This window comes from Chenopodium quinoa, unplaced genomic scaffold (genome assembly GCF_001683475.1).
Source record: "Chenopodium quinoa cultivar QQ74 unplaced genomic scaffold, ASM168347v1, whole genome shotgun sequence".
In the NCBI taxonomy this organism is placed as follows: domain Eukaryota; kingdom Viridiplantae; phylum Streptophyta; class Magnoliopsida; order Caryophyllales; family Amaranthaceae; genus Chenopodium; species Chenopodium quinoa.
This window is the reverse complement of record NW_018743977.1, coordinates 847,068-865,507: the sequence shown is the minus strand read 5'-3', so window position 1 is coordinate 865,507 and position 18,440 is coordinate 847,068. Positions and strand designations below refer to the sequence as shown.

Here is an 18,440-nt window from a genome sequence, read left to right as displayed (position 1 = left end):
GAAAAAGAAGGCCAAAAGAGACATTATTTCACCATTAAAACAAAAGCCATATTTCAAAAGCAACCAAAAAGTCCCAGCTTTTATTGATAGTTTCACTAGTAATTAAGCTTGGAACTAAAAAAATCTAACGGCTAAAAAGGCGTTTACAAGCTCTCACAACCTTGGACCCCACATGTCTTCTTCCATAACTATCTTGGTTTTTCTTGATAGATCTTGTTTCTAATGATCCAATTCTTTCAAAGTCATAATCTTGATTATCATAATCATTATCATGATTATTATTATCATAATCATCAACATTTATTGAAATGGGTTGATCATAAATCCTGCTATACTTATCAGAATTAACAGATGAAGATCTATTAATTGAAAATGCTCTTTTCACTGCTGCTTGTATTGCTCTTGTACTACTCTGCCTTTCAAGACTAATATTCTTATGATTACTATCACTATGATCAACATTGTTGTTCTTCTTTTGGTAAGAAACTGAGCTGTTTCGCTTCAAAACACCGCCCTTCGATTTCGATTTTTCACCTTGATCATTCCCATCTTCATGATCCTCTGTTTTCCCTAAGAAGAAAGATTCATTCTTCTTATTATGCAAACTATCATCTTCATGAACAATAATTCTGGGTTGTTTTTCTTGTTGTTCATGAATTTGGGATTTTTTTGTAGATAATAATTCAAAATCTGTATCAATAAAAAGAAACTCTTTGTTGGATTTTGATCTTGAAATGAATGGATGATTTCCCTTGATTTTTGAGTACCCTTTCATTCTTTTCTTTTTTCTTTTTTTTTTTTTGGGTTGTGGGGTTTTTGATTTTTGGATATGAATTATTTTTTTTGGGTGATGAAGAAATGTAGGGTGGACCTAAATTTGTGGGAAATATGAAGGTGGTGGAGCAAGTGAAACTGTGCAACAGCTGTATTTTTGAGGGTGGACTGAAACAAAGATGCTGCAGGAAAAAAATTATATATATACTGAACTTCAGGGGATGGAAATGAGGGAGTTAATGGTAAAGACATGGGAAATTTAAATAAGTTGAAAGGGGGGACATATTGAGTCATTGACAAGTGACCACAATTACAACGACGGTAGGAATGGGATGGTGAGAATTTGTATAATCGGAAGACTACACGTCTTAGATAAAACGGACTTATAAAAACTTATCATAAATAAAAAAAAAAAAAAGTTTAAATTTAGTACGAGTAAGGTGTCTACTCCTTATATTTTGCATAGTAATAAATTATTGTTATTCCATCTCATACAAAATTTGTATGTATATCGAGGAGAGCCGGAGAGGAGATCACATCGAATTAATCTAATACACATGTCATGTCTGAGATCTTTATGGACTCCTTGACTTGTCCTAGTATAATAATTCAGTAGATGGAGATCGACTCATCCAACTTGGGATATCTGTCCATGCAATATTTGTTTCCTATAATTATAATACAGAGTATATTACTATGATACTCATTGAATTCCACTCTCTGTTTAGATATTATAGGCATGTCGACTACTCTTGGATCTTTGAAGTTCTCTCTCTCTCTCTCTCTCTTTTTTTTTTTTTTTTTTTCATCATTTATCTCTATTTTTAAAACAAGTAAAGAGTATATGTAATGAGACTAATTACTGACCAGGGTTAGTTATGATAAAAAAAAATAAACCAAGGCGATGAGATTTATTCAATTAGGTATCAGTTAATTTAGAATGTTAGATAATATGACAACTAATTCTAAACGAAAGAAAATTGTACTCACTAACTTTTTCATAGACAATGAGTGATCTTATCTTAGAATTGGTCAAACCAACAGGTTTCGAAAAATAAAAGGATACAACTACAGATGAAAGAAATTACAAGAAAATACAGTAATTGACAACTAACAAAATGTAGGGATTGATGTAGATGTAGCACACCACTACATTTTAGATTTTTGAGTATTAATTACTCGTAATTGTTTTCTAAAAGTCTCCTTAGAAAGTTCTAATTACTCATAACTACATAAGTATTATTTTAGGTTTTACGTTCACTTGATTTTGGATGCAACATCTGTTGTTTCCATTTTGGACTGCTATTCATAATTTCATATTGTATTTACCAAGGAGTGGTCCTCAATTGCTTTTAACACTTATTGATGCATATTTCCATGATCAATATCTTTAATTATCAATATGTTAAAATAACACAAAAAATACTCTTTTTTTTTTTTTTTTTTTTTTTTTTGAGAAATATACTGTATATGAGTATATCTGTATGTAAAGAAGAAGTTAATTTTATCATTATATAAATCACCAAGTAATCAAGTATAGGGAAAGTAAAATACTCAAATGTGAATTGTGCAAAAATCAAAACATTGCAAATAAAAATAAACAGAGCAAGTATATGCAATGTATGTATCCAACAAACAAATGATGCATTTGTCATCAAATTTAATACTATACATCGAGACATAATATCACGAATAAGTCTACTACGACAAAACTTCACAATTACTCGTAGGTAATCTTTCTTTTAATTTTTAAAGGTAAGAAGAAAGAGAATCCAGTGAGAGATAAAGAAAATCCCTCAAATGAACCCCATGAAATTTAATCTCTATACCACGAAGTGAGGAAAATACCTATCCCACTACCTAAATTTCGGGTATCTAACTATGATAACATTATAGGCACAAATAATAATTAAAAGGATGCATTTCCCTCAAAAGGGTACAAGGACAAACTAGCCATTTATACATAAACTCTCAATTTTGTTGCTACACTTCAATAAATTCCAAGTTGAGCAAAATTATTGACTACCCAAGTCAAACAATTTGACTAAAATGGATCAAACAACTGTAGATACATCACACATGCAAGAGGTGGCAATCGCAGAAAAGAGCAGCACGCAAATTCATGCATCCGTACACATCATTACACGAATCCCAAAGTCACATGTGCACAGAGTTACTCCAAATGTTCCATGCACCTCAACGTGGAGTTAGATCTGTGTGCTTTAACTATTCACACACGAGAATGTACATACAGTAACATTCAGGAATGTTGTTTACTCACTAGTCACAACTCCCTCTGTTCGAAACTAGTTGTCATGTGATCAGTGAAATATAATCAAACTAACAACGTGACAATTAAATCCTTTGGAAGAAGTAACTGAGGTTTATGTAGATCATCAACCTCTAAGATTCAAATGGCATAAAATGGGAAATCAGTACACAAGAGCACATGCAGAAATTGTGATGTTCAGTCACCAACAGAAACAAAAAGAGAGACAGCTATAGGGGCGGAATCAGTTAGCTGTCATGACAGCCATGTTCAAGCCACCCGAAAGACGTAGGCTCCTCTTACCATCACCGAAGATGGCTCACAACTCCCTCAAGTGTAAAGGATATACAGAACCCCACAATTTTAATGGTATATCTAGATGTAATTTTTTCATGGACTCTTACTCAATCCCACCCTATCTCCCCCCTCCCAATAGTCCCAAATGTACGCATGAATTTGAGAGGATTGTAAAATTACATCCAGATGTATGGACACCTAATAAAAAACCTCACAATTATAAATTGATAACTGAGAAGAAAAAAAAATGTTACCAAGATGGAAAAATGTAGGGGAGTGAAAAATAAAATTGGCATTCATAGATGAACTACAAGACTATTATTAGAGGCAAAAAAATTCAATTCCACTGATCAAATCATGTCAATTTTTTTTCTTAGGGATGGGGGGAAGAAGGTAAAAGAGTGACCAGGACATATTAAAGGGCATTAATCATCCTTTTCATCTCGGCAGATCTGCGGGGATCTGGATCCTCGATGGCCCTCTCTGTCAGTACATGTTTGATCCGACACATGGACTTTTTTACCTGCACCCAAATGAAGGTTAAATCATTAGTGACAAGTAAAATGCAGAAATTGCAATCTTGTGAAATATAATGTTGTATGGTGGGTGTTTAACGATTAAAATGCAGAAAAGGAAAGTTCCACATACAGACACTAGTAAAGCACATAAATTAGGACATATTAAAAGTAAAAACACTATAGTGAAAAGGATAGACCAAGAGGTCCTAGAAAAGAATCCAGGTAAATATTTCTAAGTCTCAAATAAAAATATAGACAAGAGAATTGCAATCTAACAATAATTAGGTCCTCATATCACATGTGAAGTCTTGCATACATCAATAGAGCACAAAGCAAAATATTAGGCGACAATATTCAGGAGCACACAATGAATGGCTTCAGCAAGATAATTACACCATATTTGCACTTGCAAAAGATTTAAACACAAACAAAATAATAGTTCCCCGTCCGAAAATAACAGTCATGTATAAATTAAAAATTGTCACATTTTATCTGATATGGAACTAGATTCTATGGAGTGATGGAGATAGGATGCAGAGGAGGCAACTACTATAAAGGGTATAGTGAATTTAAAAAGAAATTCAACCATGTAAAAAGCCCAAAGACATATTGGAATAATTTCAAGTTTAACATTTCCCTCCTAGGCAGCAAAAAATAGCCTAAGGCTAGTGTTATTGCATGGTAACATTCTATGCTAATCCATGTGAGGTATTAAAGTTTGCTGTGAAGCATTAAGCGGATTATTCTCACCTTTTACTTACGAGGATAAAAAATGAGAATATTAGAAGCTTTGATACACTGTTGGGTGGATTAACATCAAATCTGCAGTTAGCAACTAACTGAACTTATGCCCAGTCCCTAATTAACATTTTCCTTCGATTGGCTCAAGAACCATTGAGTGTGTAAGCCATACATGCTCTCAGTGCTCATCATTTTATGTGCAAACCCAATTTGACACAGTTTAAAACTTTCTTCTATGGCCTAAAAAAGTACTGGACTGCACCTAATTTTAAGATACAAATAACAACTGTTTAGCGTCTGCACAGCTGATCCTTACAACTGAAAATCCACCACACTATCATGAAAGCATTCACACTAAAAGACACAACAGGTTTTAACTTTAACACTAAGACAGTGGGACAAAGGAAGGACGTGACAGAAAACTGTAAGTATACACTTAAGCAGATGGATAGTGGAAGGGAATGAAAAGTATAATTGTAACCTTAACAGCGCCATGCCATCATGTGATATTAAGAAAAAGAATAGAATAAAACTAGCACGTACAACCCAAAAGTCCAAAACACAATGGAACCATGCAGAACTTCCCAACACATTAAGCAGTGATACTTTAAAATGCTGGTAACTTACAAGGTTATTTTGACATCTTAGTTATAAAAAGCACGCTTTGCACTAGAATGTCTAGCCGCGGGACAAAATGCATTGGCCTTGTAAGGCAAAGCACATTCTAGAAGGTGCATGCCTCACCAAATCAAGAAAAAAAATTAGACAAAAGACCAAAATCAATTTAAAATCAAATCTTACACAGCCTTCGAGATGCGAATTCAAGTAAAAGCCTTCAATTAATTGCATGAATATACTACTCTCTCCGTTTTCCTAAGTTCTACTCCCTTGCATTTTACGCTGTCTTCAAAACAAAACTTTGACCATTAATATCTTTAATTGTGTATACAAAGTTGATATACTTAATAAAATCCAACTCGATAATGTTTTTTCTTATATATACATAATTAGACATGGTAAAAAATTTCAAACTTTGACCTTGTGAATAATAAATGGGTAGAACTTGGGAAAACGGAGGTAGTACTTTTTAAAACCCCGGATGCCTTATTTAAAAAATAATAATAATAATACTCCATAATAAAAATTTCACAAGTTGGGAAGCCATAGGCAAATTAGTAGTTGCTGGTTTTAAAGAAGTCACTGGCTAGACTTCTCTAGAAGTTGTCAGCACTATCTGCCCAGTGGCCATCTCCGGTCACCTAGTTAGGTTAGTTCATTTTACTTTATACTCTATTTTGAAATATGTCTCTCTGTCGTTCTTCGATCTCCTCCTGTTCCCTCTTTACCCATCATCATATGATGTAGTCTTTTCAATATTCTCATGTATATTTCTTTCTTAATAATCCTTAGCAGAAACAGGACATCAAAACCACAGTCATGCATCAGTAAAAGCATAATGCCAGACGTATGTTCACGGAAAATATCCAAATTAGCATAGTCTTGACTCCTAGTTTCCAAACTAGTAACATCAGATTAAATAAGAGAATTTCTTTGCTTAAACTGGGAAGTCACTTTCACATTAAGATTACCAAAAGAGTTTGGCCATAATTACCTTTGATATACGTTCAGGATTAGGAAATCGCAGGTTTTGAGCATTGAGCATCTGTCTCTGTGTCATCAGCATATTTCTCTCCTTCAACAGTACATACCAAAGCTTATGGAGATCATCCCAAGACTTGAGGCGCAATTCAGAAGCTTTCCAACCGCGTCCTAAGATCCATTCATGATATAACTCAGTCAGATATCATCCAAATAAGCATTATTTACTCACAAACACAATTTAACTACAAATACAGATCACTTGACTCGCAAAGCTTGAATAATACCAAGAGGATAAGCAAGTACATAGTTCTGTAGAGAAACATTACGGTGGCATATGGTTGCAGTCTTTCCAGAGCCAGATATGAGACAAACCCTAATTTCCTTATTAGTTACTATGTATCAGTTATTCAGTTATAAAAGTTTGTAATTTTGTTATCAATGGAGAACTCTATTCCCCTTGATTAGAACCCTACTCAAACCTCACCACCAACCCCCCACACCCTTGGCACACAGAAAGAGGGAGATCACGGAATTGCTGGTTTGGTTGAGCCAACACTCAGTACCAACTTTTGATCCAACCATCAACCATGAAGCCCAGCTACTGCAAGCAGCTGTAGTACAAAAACCATATCCTCAACATATTCCAAAACTAAGGAGATGCCAAATATAGTATTTCTTATATAGATCAAATCAAAGGGGACTAGAGGAGCCAAATCAATCCAACTGGCATTGGAGGAAGGATGGGGAAAGGTTGCACTTATTTTGTAAGAAGTGAGGTACAGGGCCATGGAAACTAAATTGGGGCACCAACAAGGACAAACAAGCTTCTTGAAGTTGGGTCAATCCTCCATTAAGACCATTCTTAACTGTCAATATGTCAGTCAGCTCCACAACATTACTTCTTTCATTACTTCATCTTTCTTTGTCACGCATGGAACACTGATTGGGGCAAACAAATTACAAAATAGCGATCCATTTCCATAATGATTGAAGGCAAAATTGTATAAAACAGGATTACACACTAAATGAATATGTATTACTTCCTTCGTCACTAAATAGTTGTACAATTATAATGCATTCAAGCCTAAGTGGGTAAGGGCCAGCACCTACACACTAGCACAATCCCACATACCTAATATTAGCAGTTGTATAAGCAGACCAATTGCATGAAGAGCAACCTAATAAAAGCGACTTTATCTCACCCCACAGCAAACAAACTGCAAGTGACTCAACCATTACCCCGTATTAGATATAATTACATCATGAATTAGCTTTCTTTGACCTCAACTAGGATCAGTCAGCTATATAGAGGTGTTTTTTTCTTCTTAACAGAATCTCAAATGGGGGAGAGGTTGTTTTATATATTTTTTTGCACAAGATAGGAGGTGATCAACAGGTACAGTACTTATTGAGATCTGAAGGAGTCAATTCTAGTACTTCAGTGTTGTTTCACATTCTTAAACAGCTGCATAGAACAAGCTAGCCTTAAAATATAGCTCTTGAAGTCTAAAATTGAGAGGTTCTCGTTTTAAGACGAGATAATAGTTAGCAAAAATCATTAGTCTACTGAAGCCAAGTGAAGTGCCAAACTGCCAATGGACAGCTTTAAATAGTTTGGGATGCTGTATAACTGTATCACTTCTACGGTTCTACCCACAAAAAATATAATCGCTTGTTTTACAACTTATAAGGTAATATTCTCAAATGAATATTCTGAGATAGATCACTTCTCTAGTAAACGCTGTATGAGATACAAGTTCACATCACTAAATGGATTAAATCTCTAATGTCATTTCACAATAAACATCATTCAATTATAACAATTGAAGCTCAATAAACAGAGTCTCCCCATCCCTACCCGGACAAAAAGCAAGAGCATTAAATATGTTCATGATACAAAATAAATGGCCCAAACACAAGCATAATAGGACACTCTCATCTATCTATCAAGGAAGAATAAATAAAAATCATTAACCACAGACCAATGTCCACCGTAGAGTCTTCACGGATTCAACTGTGAAAATTGCATGCCATGCCATACCCTTCTCACAAATTCAAGCAATTTTCCATTTATCAAAACACATTAATGACAAACATCATCAAATTAAAAAATCCATCTAGTATTTAGTTCAAACAATTATCGACTAATAAACCACAAACAGTGTTTCTACATTCAACATTCACCAACAAAATACAATGTCAACATAGTTAACCAAACCCTCAAATTACAAAAAACCAAATTTGTCAAAAAATCAGAAGGGTCATCTTCACATTATCATCTAAATCATAATATGATCCCAAGTAAAACAAATTGATTAAGATAAATTTAAAAGGGGAAAAATTAAACGCACCATAAACAACACGTTTATCATCATCAGTTGATCTATCAACCTCAAAGAACTGCTCAAGAGGATTACGCACTGATGTTGAAGCAGCAGCTGCTCCACCTGTACTTGTGTGTTCATATCTTGCAGCTGCCGATAAAATCCTTCCACCAATTCTTCGCAGAAACATTTTGAAGATAAACCCTAATTACAATTTTCAATGCAACGAATTCAGCAACTTTTTTGAATTGAAATAAATTGAGAAAATGAAGATAGTTAGAAGATAATATAAATGAAGAATGTTCGAATATGAGAAAGAGAAGGGTTTACCGGCGGACGGCGGCGTTGACGGCGGGAAGTGAGAGTGAGAAGAGGAGTTTTAGTGAGAGAGTGAGTAATTAACACAATTGCAGCTTCATATTTTTATTTCATTTTTTTTTTATAAAATAAATTTTTAAAAATTGATATGAAAATGGTGGAAAAGAAATGAAGATTTCTTATTTATGGGAATTATAGTTAAATTTGGTGGATGAAAAATGTAATTTAAAAATTGTTTGAAAGAGTTGCACTGTATTTTGATAAGATTTTTTAATTTTGAAAAATAATTTGGGAAAAGTGTAGGAAATAAAAGGAGAAATTAAATAATTTAAAGATATAGATATTGTAAAACTTGATAGTAACGTATTTTTCAAAAAAAAAAACAAAAAAATTGATAGTAACGTATTTGATAAGGTTAAATAAATTGTTGAGCTTGTTGTACATGTTAGATTTGTTGATTGATAAAGTTGATGACGTAAAGATTGTCACCTTTAACTATAAGATATTTAATTCAAAAAAATAGCGCTCCTTTTATGTTATTAAAAATATCTAAGCCTCCACAATCAATGCTTGAATTAGATGGAATAAGCTTGGTGCTAGTAAGTATAAGGTTGTCAAGAAGAATTGCGATATAAAATCGAAATCGAACTCTCATTTGAGCAAAGGGAGTCATCAAAGGTTAACATGCCTATGGGAGAGAGGAGCTTGCCAAAGTATCTATTCATTAGGAAATAGCGTAATGAGCAACGGGTGCAAACTAGTGTATACGTTGACCCTAGTCATGAGTATCACCCCTTGTTGATTATCCACTAACAAAAACAACTTGTATTTGAACTTTCTTTAGAAGGAGCATAACTGATCAAATCCCCATTCATCTAGCAGATAAACAAAGTGAATCGAGTGACAAAATAGATCTTTGTGGAAATGCGTCACTTGAATAAATTATTGTAAACAATGAAAAAGTATCCAAAAGAAACATCTATTTTGAACGTTATCTAACGTCCGCTACGTTGACGTTAACGTCGTTTTGTAATTATAACCATGGTTTGTAGCAGGTTCTCATTTATTCTTTCTTTCAAGAAACCACTACCGGCAAAGGAAAGATAGAACTTTTGAATTAGAGCTATGGAGAATTGGAAAATTCTTCTTCAGTAATAACGCTACCATATGTTACCATAAATCCTGAGTAGTCAACTTTACCCACTCATTTAACTAGTGAAATTATACATTCACTCTTAGATAAACCTATTATCTAGGAGATAAACTTGAATTTTCTCGAGCATAATATTACAAATTTCCAAAGAATTATTAGTTTTAGGAGGAAAATCTAAATTTCATTTTAGTAGGATGCTCCCCAAAAATGTGCTAGCCATGCTCCTCATTTGGCTGAACCATAGGAAATGTGTCATCCAAAACACTCGGTATTCAATCTTATTAGAAGGAATATGAACATAAACTATTGTACTAAAAATATGAGGGATAATATCTTGTATTTTACAATATCCCATTAACTTTAAGACAAATATTCTTTAATTTTATGACAATTTTGTTTGTTTGCAACGTCTAAAGATAGAGACGAGGAAAAGTGTTTACAAATAGGGGTTGGTATTAAGGAAGGGAAAACCAAATTGTTATGCTAAGGGCTTGTTTGACATTGTTTTTTGTTTTTAGTTTTCTATTTTTTATGAATACCAACAACATGATACAAGAAAAAAGTGTTTCTACTTTTTTTGTTGTCGGTTTTCTAAATTATCAGGATTTTAATAAGTTTGACCAATTTTTTTACTCATTATGACACATATATTATTTTGAAAATCAAAAACCAAAAAACAGAAAACCATAACAATGCTAAACAAAGCCTAAGTCATTTGTTTAAAAGTATCAATTGTAGCTACCTCTAATGTACCTTATCAGAAATTTAGTTTTTTAATTGACCGAAAAGTTAACTTAATTAAATTTTCGAATTCAAAATAGTTTAGCACCTTGCCTATTCAGCAATAGTTTAGGTGGCCATCCGTAGCCGTGTAAACGAATAGGAGTCAACTGGGAATCAATAGCAAGTCCATCATCATCCTCATTCACAGTCAATCTACACTCTGTCTGTAAACTAAAAATTTCCAAAAAATGCTGTCAACTTCCAATTTCATCTCTCCCCAACAATGTCCAACTCCATTTCCATCTTCTTCAATTTCTTTAACCCTTTTTGCATTTATCTAAACTTATATAATAACGCCTTTTTTTTTTTTTTTTTTTTTTAATCTCTGAATTTAATTTTTTATATGTTTTTTGGCAGGATCATGATGTCTGCTCATTCTTCAAATTCTCCGCTTCCTGATGATCGCATCGTCGTGAGACCCTTTTGTTATTTTCCTATTGTTTATTTAAACACTGATTTTGTAATTTTTTTTTTAATGGTTGAGGCTCAATTTTACTAACTCATTGTTTATTGTTGATAAATGATAATTGATATACTTGTTCTGTTCGGTTTTAATTGTCACGTTATTAATTCAAATTACACTAACAACGCGACTCTTAGTTCTGAATAAAGGAGATTATTACAAATAGTGGTGCAACTTCATCAATGACTCAAAATTCATCCTAAACTATCTTGAGAAATCTTGAAATAACAACTGTCACCTCGCTTATGCTTCTGAAAATTCTATTTGTTTTGGTTGAATTAAAAGGGTTTCTAGAAAAATTTGATAATAGTTTATGAGAAGGTACTACTGTACTAGGTGCCGTAGGAGGTGAAAAGGAAAATATCACAAATAAAATGCTATAGATTAGTGAATTTTAACAAAGTTATTAACGGAATATGAATCAATGGCTATTATCAAAATGATGCAATTGCGGCTGATGGCAGGTGGGGTGTGGGGGTGCAACAATGGACTATCTGTTAATGGTGGATGGCTTCCCTAAGCCTGATGAAAAGATCAAAGGCACTTCCTCCAAGGTACATTATTGTGTATGAGCCAAATGATTTGTTAATGTTCTTAGTATACTGATTTAGATCATTAAAACTTGTATATTTCAAAGTTCAATGACTATTGTTTAATTACATCTGTGCAAGTTCTATTTTTAAAGACGAGGGAGAAGACATATTTATAATGTTTGGATGATGTATGATGAGACATGGATGTTTAAATGATGATATGAACACATTGAATTGACTAGATTAAGTTGTTGAAGGAAGTTGGGGGATAATATTGGAAGTGGGATAAGTGGTAATATTGAAGGTGGAGGAGGAGGGGTTGGGAATGGAAGAGCTGAAGATTTTGACATGTCGGATAACTCTATCATGTAACTAGCTACTGGCCATCTTTAGAACACATTGCCTTTTAAGACAATAATAGTTTTTAAGACACACAAACATGCAAGTGGACATGAGACTGTGCACTGCCATTTTTCCATCTAAAATACACCGTTGCTCCAAACTAATTATTTTTCTTCTGTATTAGACAGTAGATTGTCATTTTGTGGGTCTATTGCGCTAGACTATTTCATGATGTGAGAAATGTGGACTTTAGACTTGGGGAGGGGGAATCTAACTCTATTTTCAGAAAAAAATGGAAGCAGAAAAAACTTGATCTTCAAAGTTTATGGTTCTTCATTTATGTCAAGTCAGCCATCTTATATACGTAGTATAAATTCTGTATTGAAATTTGGTAATTTAGTTATCAGTAGACCTTATAATATTACCCTTATTGATGATTTTTGTAGGTTCAAGGGGGCGGCAATGTTGGCAATGCTTTGACTTGTGCTGCTCGTCTGGGCTTACGACCTAGAATAATTGCCAAGGTCAAGGTCTTACTGTGTTGTAGCAAAAAAATTCTTTTTCTTTTGTGACTTTTCAATAAAATTTGGGAACCTAGAACTCGAGATATATTTTATTCAAATGAAGAACTCCAGAAAATTTGTTGGTTCACATATCTTCATTTCTTTAGGTTGCTGAAGATGCTGAGGGAAGAGGCATACTAGAAGAGCTTGAAGCTGATGGTGTGGATACTTCTTTTATTGTGGTGATTACTTGCTTTTTGTAACGGTAGATGCTCCTGTTTAGAAATTAGGAGATAAGAGTATGACTTAGGGAGTTTGTAAGCAAGTGCTATATTACTTGCAAATGTGATTCTGCTAGTTTCAGTTGGAACTCCATTTGAAAGGTATGTGAATGCTGAATTCTTTTAGGCCTCAAAAGATGTGTCTTTATCCTTTAGATAGTTATCTCTCACTGCTATTATGTTAAACTATAGAGTAACCCTGTAGATAAATTTGCATCCTTTGTCGGTTATTAGGCAATTCCCATGAGAAATCTACAATGATCTAATCTTAGGAAGAGCGGCAATTTTGGGAGTAGAGTTATAATAAAGTTGTAATAAAAGCTTCAAGGAGAAGGAAGTTAGTTTGTTAGGAAAATGCTTTAGCTAATTAGAGACAAATAAGGGTGTGGAATGTTGTTGAATGTTTTGGGTTAGCTTTAGAAGGCTAACTTGGGATAGAATCCACCTCTCGAAAGTGCATTTCTCATACAAAGTGCTGTAATTTAGGTTTTTTTTTTTTTTTTTTTTTTTTTTTTTTTTTTTTTTTTTTTATTGGTTTCAAAAAAAAAAAAAAAAAGCTATGATAATTCATAGCAGAATCAACAACAGCTGTCTGACAATTGTATCACCAGTAGTCTATGTTCAAAATCATTTATGTTCCTACTCTCTATCATAATTGTTACATTTGTTTATGTGTCAGAGGTGTATTTTAAGAAATATCCATTCACCTATGCAGGTTTCTGAGGAAGGTCGTTCAATGTACAGTTATGTGATTGTTGACAGTAAGATGTGAGATTCCTGTTTAGTATTTGCATCTTTTGTCAATTTCTCAGGAGTCATAAGTCTCATAACCATGAATATTACTTTCGATTTTTCATTCACTTTTTTCTATTTATGCATCTTGCACATCAATTATTTTTCCCCTAAGTTTATCGTCATCCTCATTTTCTCTTTCAAATGCACAGTTTAATTTGAATCTCAGTTTTTTTGCTTTTGTTTTTCTCATAAATCCACCTTGACTCATGATTAAACTTTTTGGCTTTTGCATATGCGTTGAACTACTTATTGTGATGCTTTTAGGAAAACCCGGACTGCTATATACTATCCAGGATATCCTCCCATGATACCTACTGACTTTTCTGGCTCTAGTTTATCTTCTGCTTTAAATGGTGCCAACCTTGTATATTTTGATGGACTTTCACTAAAAACGGCTTCAGCTGTTGCAAGAGAGGTAAATGTCTTGTATTTTTCTGTATTTTTCTCTTTGCTTAGTTTCCTCTCATTTGTCCGGTTAGTATATGTGCTTCAGTCAGAGATATACATTTCTTATAATACTTTTGCATATTGCAGCACTCATACTCCATAGAGGATGGTATTGTAAACCTAGATACTCTGGACATTCTTTTGCCTAAGTTTCTTGGTGCGGGTTCTGTGGCTAACCATATCTTTGTATAATCTAGTGCTCTGGTTTCCAGAATTTATTATATTGATAAGAGACCACCTATTATTACTATTACTTACGTTTATGTTAGGCCTTGAGTTTTAGAAATTCTTAGTCAAAGATAATCTTTATTATTTTTAGGGACTTATATGAAGATACTGTGGGTTCACCAGCTGCTCACTCTTAATGACTCAAAGTTCATCTTTGTTCTAGCAATGATAATGCATATGGGTTGGGCACTTGGTGATGGTAGATTGGTAGCAATGAAAATGTTCCTAACATATATGTATACAAATACAGAGATACATGCATATGCCTGCATATTTGAATACATGTTTATGTTCATACATAACTTGTTGTCAACTCGATGTGCTGTAAACATCTAGGTTTATTTTCAGTTTTGTTTTTCATGGGGTGCTGTGATCTCTCTTTCTCTCTCTCTTTCACACACACACACATACTCGCTCACTCTCTCTCATGATTCCTCCTGAAGGTTCTGGCAATGAGGTGGACTGACATACTGACATTGCTGTGAGTTTCTGTTGCAGGCACGTCGTAGAGGTATACCAATTCTGGTTGATGCAGAAATGGGAGAGGAAGGGTTTGATAAACTTTTAAAAATGTCAGACTATGCTGTTTGCTCAGCAAAATATCCTCAGGTAAGACTAGCTTTACCAATTACCACAGTTTCAACTTCTCTACTTTGTCCTGCTGAAGATGAACTCCTTTTTTCCTTTCTTAGAATTGTAACAAATTACTAACTGAAAGAGAGTGAGTGATGTCATAGATAATATTCACACTAGTTACAAGAGCAGACATTCCTGGGTCTTACAATTGGGATGCTCAAAATGGTCTTGAGTAGTCTGGATCCCTTTGCCAGAGTTTAGTAAGATATTTTTGTTTCCTTTAGTTGGAAAGAGAGAATTGGGATTAAATTAGAGACCAGAGCATTAATTTCTCCCCTTTAATTGTCATGTGGGCCAAGCAGTATGAATTTTACCCATTGTTGCATATTTATTTGGACTGTGTAATTATGTGCTGGTTTAAGGAGCTGATGCTTTACATAGATCAGGTGTATTGGCACCTCTCATTGCTGATAGGAAGCCACTTTGATATGTGAAGACGTAGGGGCATTTGGAGAGCTGGAGTAGTGTTCTGTTCTTGTAATTTGCACATTGCACATAATTTTATTAAATTATTTAAGGTCTTTTCCTCAACTTTAAATTAATTCTATTGGTTACATGTCCTCCTAAATGTCGTTATAGTTCTCCGAAAAGTTGATGCATTCTTGCATCTAATGTGAAACAATCTGACCATCAATGTCTCGCTGGAAGTTTTCACTCTCTTTTATGAAACATTATCATTCGTAAACTCAATCTTGACACTATATGAATAACACACTGCTTTGCTGCTCTTGCTGTGATAGGCTTGGACAAATGCACCATCTATGGCAACTGCACTTGTTTCTATGCTAATAAGATTGCCATTGTTGAAATTTGTGATTGTTACCCTTGGTGAAGAGGGGTGCATAATGCTACAGAGAAGTCATAAAGGTGAGGAATACAAGAAGTCACTTGCTACTGTTTCCATTCATAGCATTCCAAAAAAAAAAAAAAATATGTTGGTATCCATACGCGTGTTTCCAATCTTGATCTAATCACTATCTAGATGCATGATCTGTATGCTGTGTTTAAGAAGTATATTTTGGCTTGCAAATTTGTTAATTTAATTGAATATGCATACGGTGTCATGGATACCTCATTGAATTTCTCTTTGCAGCAGATGATGCTCAGTTAGAAGAAATGAATGCGGACCAATGTTTAGCTTCATTAAACAAGAAAAAAGACAGCCATAAAAGTTATCCAACATGTATTTCATCGGTTAGTTTTTGTCTTCTGATATGTGTTTACATTGTACTCCTTATTGATAATTTACTAGAGCAATGTTTCTTTATTATCAAAGGGGTTGGATTTTACTAATTAGGCTGTTTTATGGACCATGGTTTAGGGTTGTCTTTATCTGGACAATCCATATATTGATGATGTCAATAGTTGCCATGTTTTGTCTGTTAAGTTTATTCAGCGTTTTTTTTTAAAATATTTATTTTTATTATTATTATCGCGCCCATGCTTCTTGAGATTGGTGGATAGCATTGATTGTGGTGTAAATTATCATCTTCAGCTTTACCTTTCGAGTGATTTTGAAGTTAATCTTGAGCTGAAGAGATGTATATTGAACAGAGAACCTGATGATATTGCCATGAAATTGTCTTTTTCACAAGAGAGCTACAGTTGTACTGCTTCACCCTCATGTTTGATACTTATTTTTTCTTTTTCTGTTTGTATGAATTCTGCTTTCACCTCCCAGTCAGTTTTAAAGCTGGAAGCACCTGGACTTGGAACACTCAGTGGAAGGTTGCTAGTTGGAACAGCTGAGAGAATACCACACTTGGAGCTAGTTGATACAACGGGAGCTGGTGACGCTTTCATTGGAGCAGTTCTTTATGGTATGTTAAATAATAGATCTCATGTCGGTCATGTGTAGCAGTGTAGTATTTGAGAAACTTATATGCTAATGGATATGTCATTTAGTACAACCAAGTTACTAAAATGTTTTTGTTTGTAGCTTTGTGTACAGATATGCTCCCGGAGAACATGCTGCCATTTGCTGCTCAAGTGGTGAGTGGCACTTTCATTGGTCCATGCTTAAATTTGTAGTTAGGATTTACTAAGTTCAGTTTGCCATTATATTTTTTTTGAGAAGAGAAGTGTATGATATGACTCTGCTTGAGTGGTATCATCACAGGCAGCTGGCTGTTGCCGAGCATTTGGAGCTCGGACAGGTCTTCCACATATTACGGAGCCACGCTTGCAACCCTTCCTGGATCAAAAGACAAGTACATCACTTGCATAATGAAGTGTAACTTCAAGCCTAAGCCAATTCCCTAAACGAATGGTTTGCAATATCTCTTCTGCACCTTCTGTATATTTTGCTTGTTAAAGCTAAGCAATGTTATTATGTACATATATTCCTCCGTCCCAAGTCATCCTGGCTAGGTTGTAAATTGTTCAAGCCTATGTATTGAATATGTTGTAATGTTGTATATTAATGATGAATAAGGTTTGTTCATTTCAAAGTTGGTGCATATTCATTTGGAGCATCATACATTGTTTATGATTGAAAAATAGAAAAGACACGAATAAATTACTCTGGAATCTTAACCTTGATGTTTTGTTCCAAATGCTACATTGTTATTGAACACAGAAGGAAAAGATAACTGCTCTATATGTTCTTCCAGATAAAAAATATAACTCTGATACACAGTTTTAGGTAAATCTAAGTAACATGTATGTTCAATAGGTAGATTTGCTTAAAGCTAAAGTTTGCATTGGTTGTCCTTAAATTCTGTTTTAATTTTTGCTTTCTGGTTTCTTTGCTTGTTGTTTGTGGCTATGACGACCTTCTTAACCAAAAAAAAAAAAAAGTTTGCATTGGTGATCTTTAAATTTACATTTATCACAGTTTAGCGTTGCAAAATTTCATATTCTTCAATTCTCATAATTTTTTTTACCCTTTCTCTTGGGTTCAGATTCTTCAAATCTTTAGAAAAAATTGCAGAAGTTTTGTTGTGATATTTTAGGTGGATGGTGGTGATTGTTGAATAGGTCGGGGCGGGTTTTTTTGGTAAGATTTTTTTTTCGGGATGGTTGGGGTTTTTTGGGGCTAGATGAGGATGATATTAGTTTGTTTGCAGTCTTGGGAGTATTGGCTGATGCATTCATGCATCTACTGTGAAGCGATCTGACCATCAATATGGCGCTGAAAGTTTTTGTTACTGTCTTATCAGAAACCCTTTTTTGCTCTTGTTATAGGCTTGATTCGCTTGTACAAAGGCTATGTTAACCTAAGTAGTGAACTTGTTTTTATTGTTAATGATATTGCCCAAGTTGTAGTTTGTGATTGTTACCCTGGAGGAGGAGGGGCTACATAATGCTCTTACAGCGGCGAGGCTACAATACTGGAAGTCACATTGTACTGTTTTTCTTGTATTGTAATACTGTATACATATTATACTACTATACGGAAATTGATTTTGGCACACCCTTATGTGAGAAGAGT

General features: G+C 34.1%; 2 protein-coding genes across 4 annotated transcripts; one reads left to right on the top strand and one right to left on the bottom strand.

The window, feature by feature from the left end:
- Nucleotides 1-3,607: 3,607 nt before the first annotated feature.
- Nucleotides 3,608-8,996, bottom strand: LOC110689679 (39S ribosomal protein L47, mitochondrial-like). Its single transcript, XM_021866457.1, has 4 exons — nucleotides 8,856-8,996; nucleotides 8,553-8,729; nucleotides 6,212-6,369; nucleotides 3,608-3,863 (listed from the first exon to the last, which is right to left on the bottom strand). Exons 2-4 carry the CDS (start codon nucleotides 8,713-8,715, stop codon nucleotides 3,756-3,758), a joined length of 429 nt encoding a protein of 142 aa, XP_021722149.1. The 5' UTR covers nucleotides 8,716-8,729; nucleotides 8,856-8,996; the 3' UTR covers nucleotides 3,608-3,755.
- A 1,364-nt stretch (nucleotides 8,997-10,360) lies between these two features.
- LOC110689677 (ribokinase-like) lies at nucleotides 10,361-17,450 on the top strand. Of its 3 annotated transcripts, XM_021866454.1 has the most exons (13): nucleotides 10,361-11,004; nucleotides 11,137-11,191; nucleotides 11,707-11,796; nucleotides 12,564-12,641; nucleotides 12,788-12,862; nucleotides 13,617-13,669; nucleotides 13,961-14,111; nucleotides 14,870-14,980; nucleotides 15,748-15,874; nucleotides 16,101-16,201; nucleotides 16,689-16,827; nucleotides 16,947-16,999; nucleotides 17,127-17,450. In XM_021866454.1, coding segments are annotated over exons 1-13 (1,143 nt in total). In that variant the 5' UTR covers nucleotides 10,361-11,002; the 3' UTR covers nucleotides 17,235-17,450. The 3 variants fall into 3 exon arrangements, with proteins under 3 accessions (XP_021722146.1, XP_021722144.1, XP_021722145.1); XM_021866452.1 differs by having other exon boundaries at nucleotides 10,995-11,191; XM_021866453.1 differs by having other exon boundaries at nucleotides 10,997-11,191; nucleotides 16,104-16,201.
- The last annotated feature ends 990 nt before the right edge of the window (nucleotides 17,451-18,440 follow it).

Bases quoted from the DNA above. Each gene is read 5' to 3' on its own strand.
- LOC110689679 (XM_021866457.1), bottom strand. From the start codon at position 8,715: ATGTTTCTGCGAAGAATTGGTGGAAGGATTTTATCGGCAGCTGCAAGA. The intron at 6,370-8,552 runs GTGCGTTTAATT...AATGGATCTTAG, and splicing joins TGATAAACGTGTTGTTTATG to GACGCGGTTGGAAAGCTTCT. The intron at 3,864-6,211 runs GTAATTATGGCC...ATTTGGGTGCAG, and splicing joins ATCCTGAACGTATATCAAAG to GTAAAAAAGTCCATGTGTCG.
- LOC110689677 (XM_021866452.1), top strand. From the start codon at position 11,123: ATGTTTTTTGGCAGGATCATGATGTCTGCTCATTCTTCAAATTCTCCG. The intron at 16,202-16,688 runs GTTAGTTTTTGT...TTCACCTCCCAG, and splicing joins ATCCAACATGTATTTCATCG to TCAGTTTTAAAGCTGGAAGC. The intron at 17,000-17,126 runs GTGAGTGGCACT...GTATCATCACAG, and splicing joins TGCCATTTGCTGCTCAAGTG to GCAGCTGGCTGTTGCCGAGC.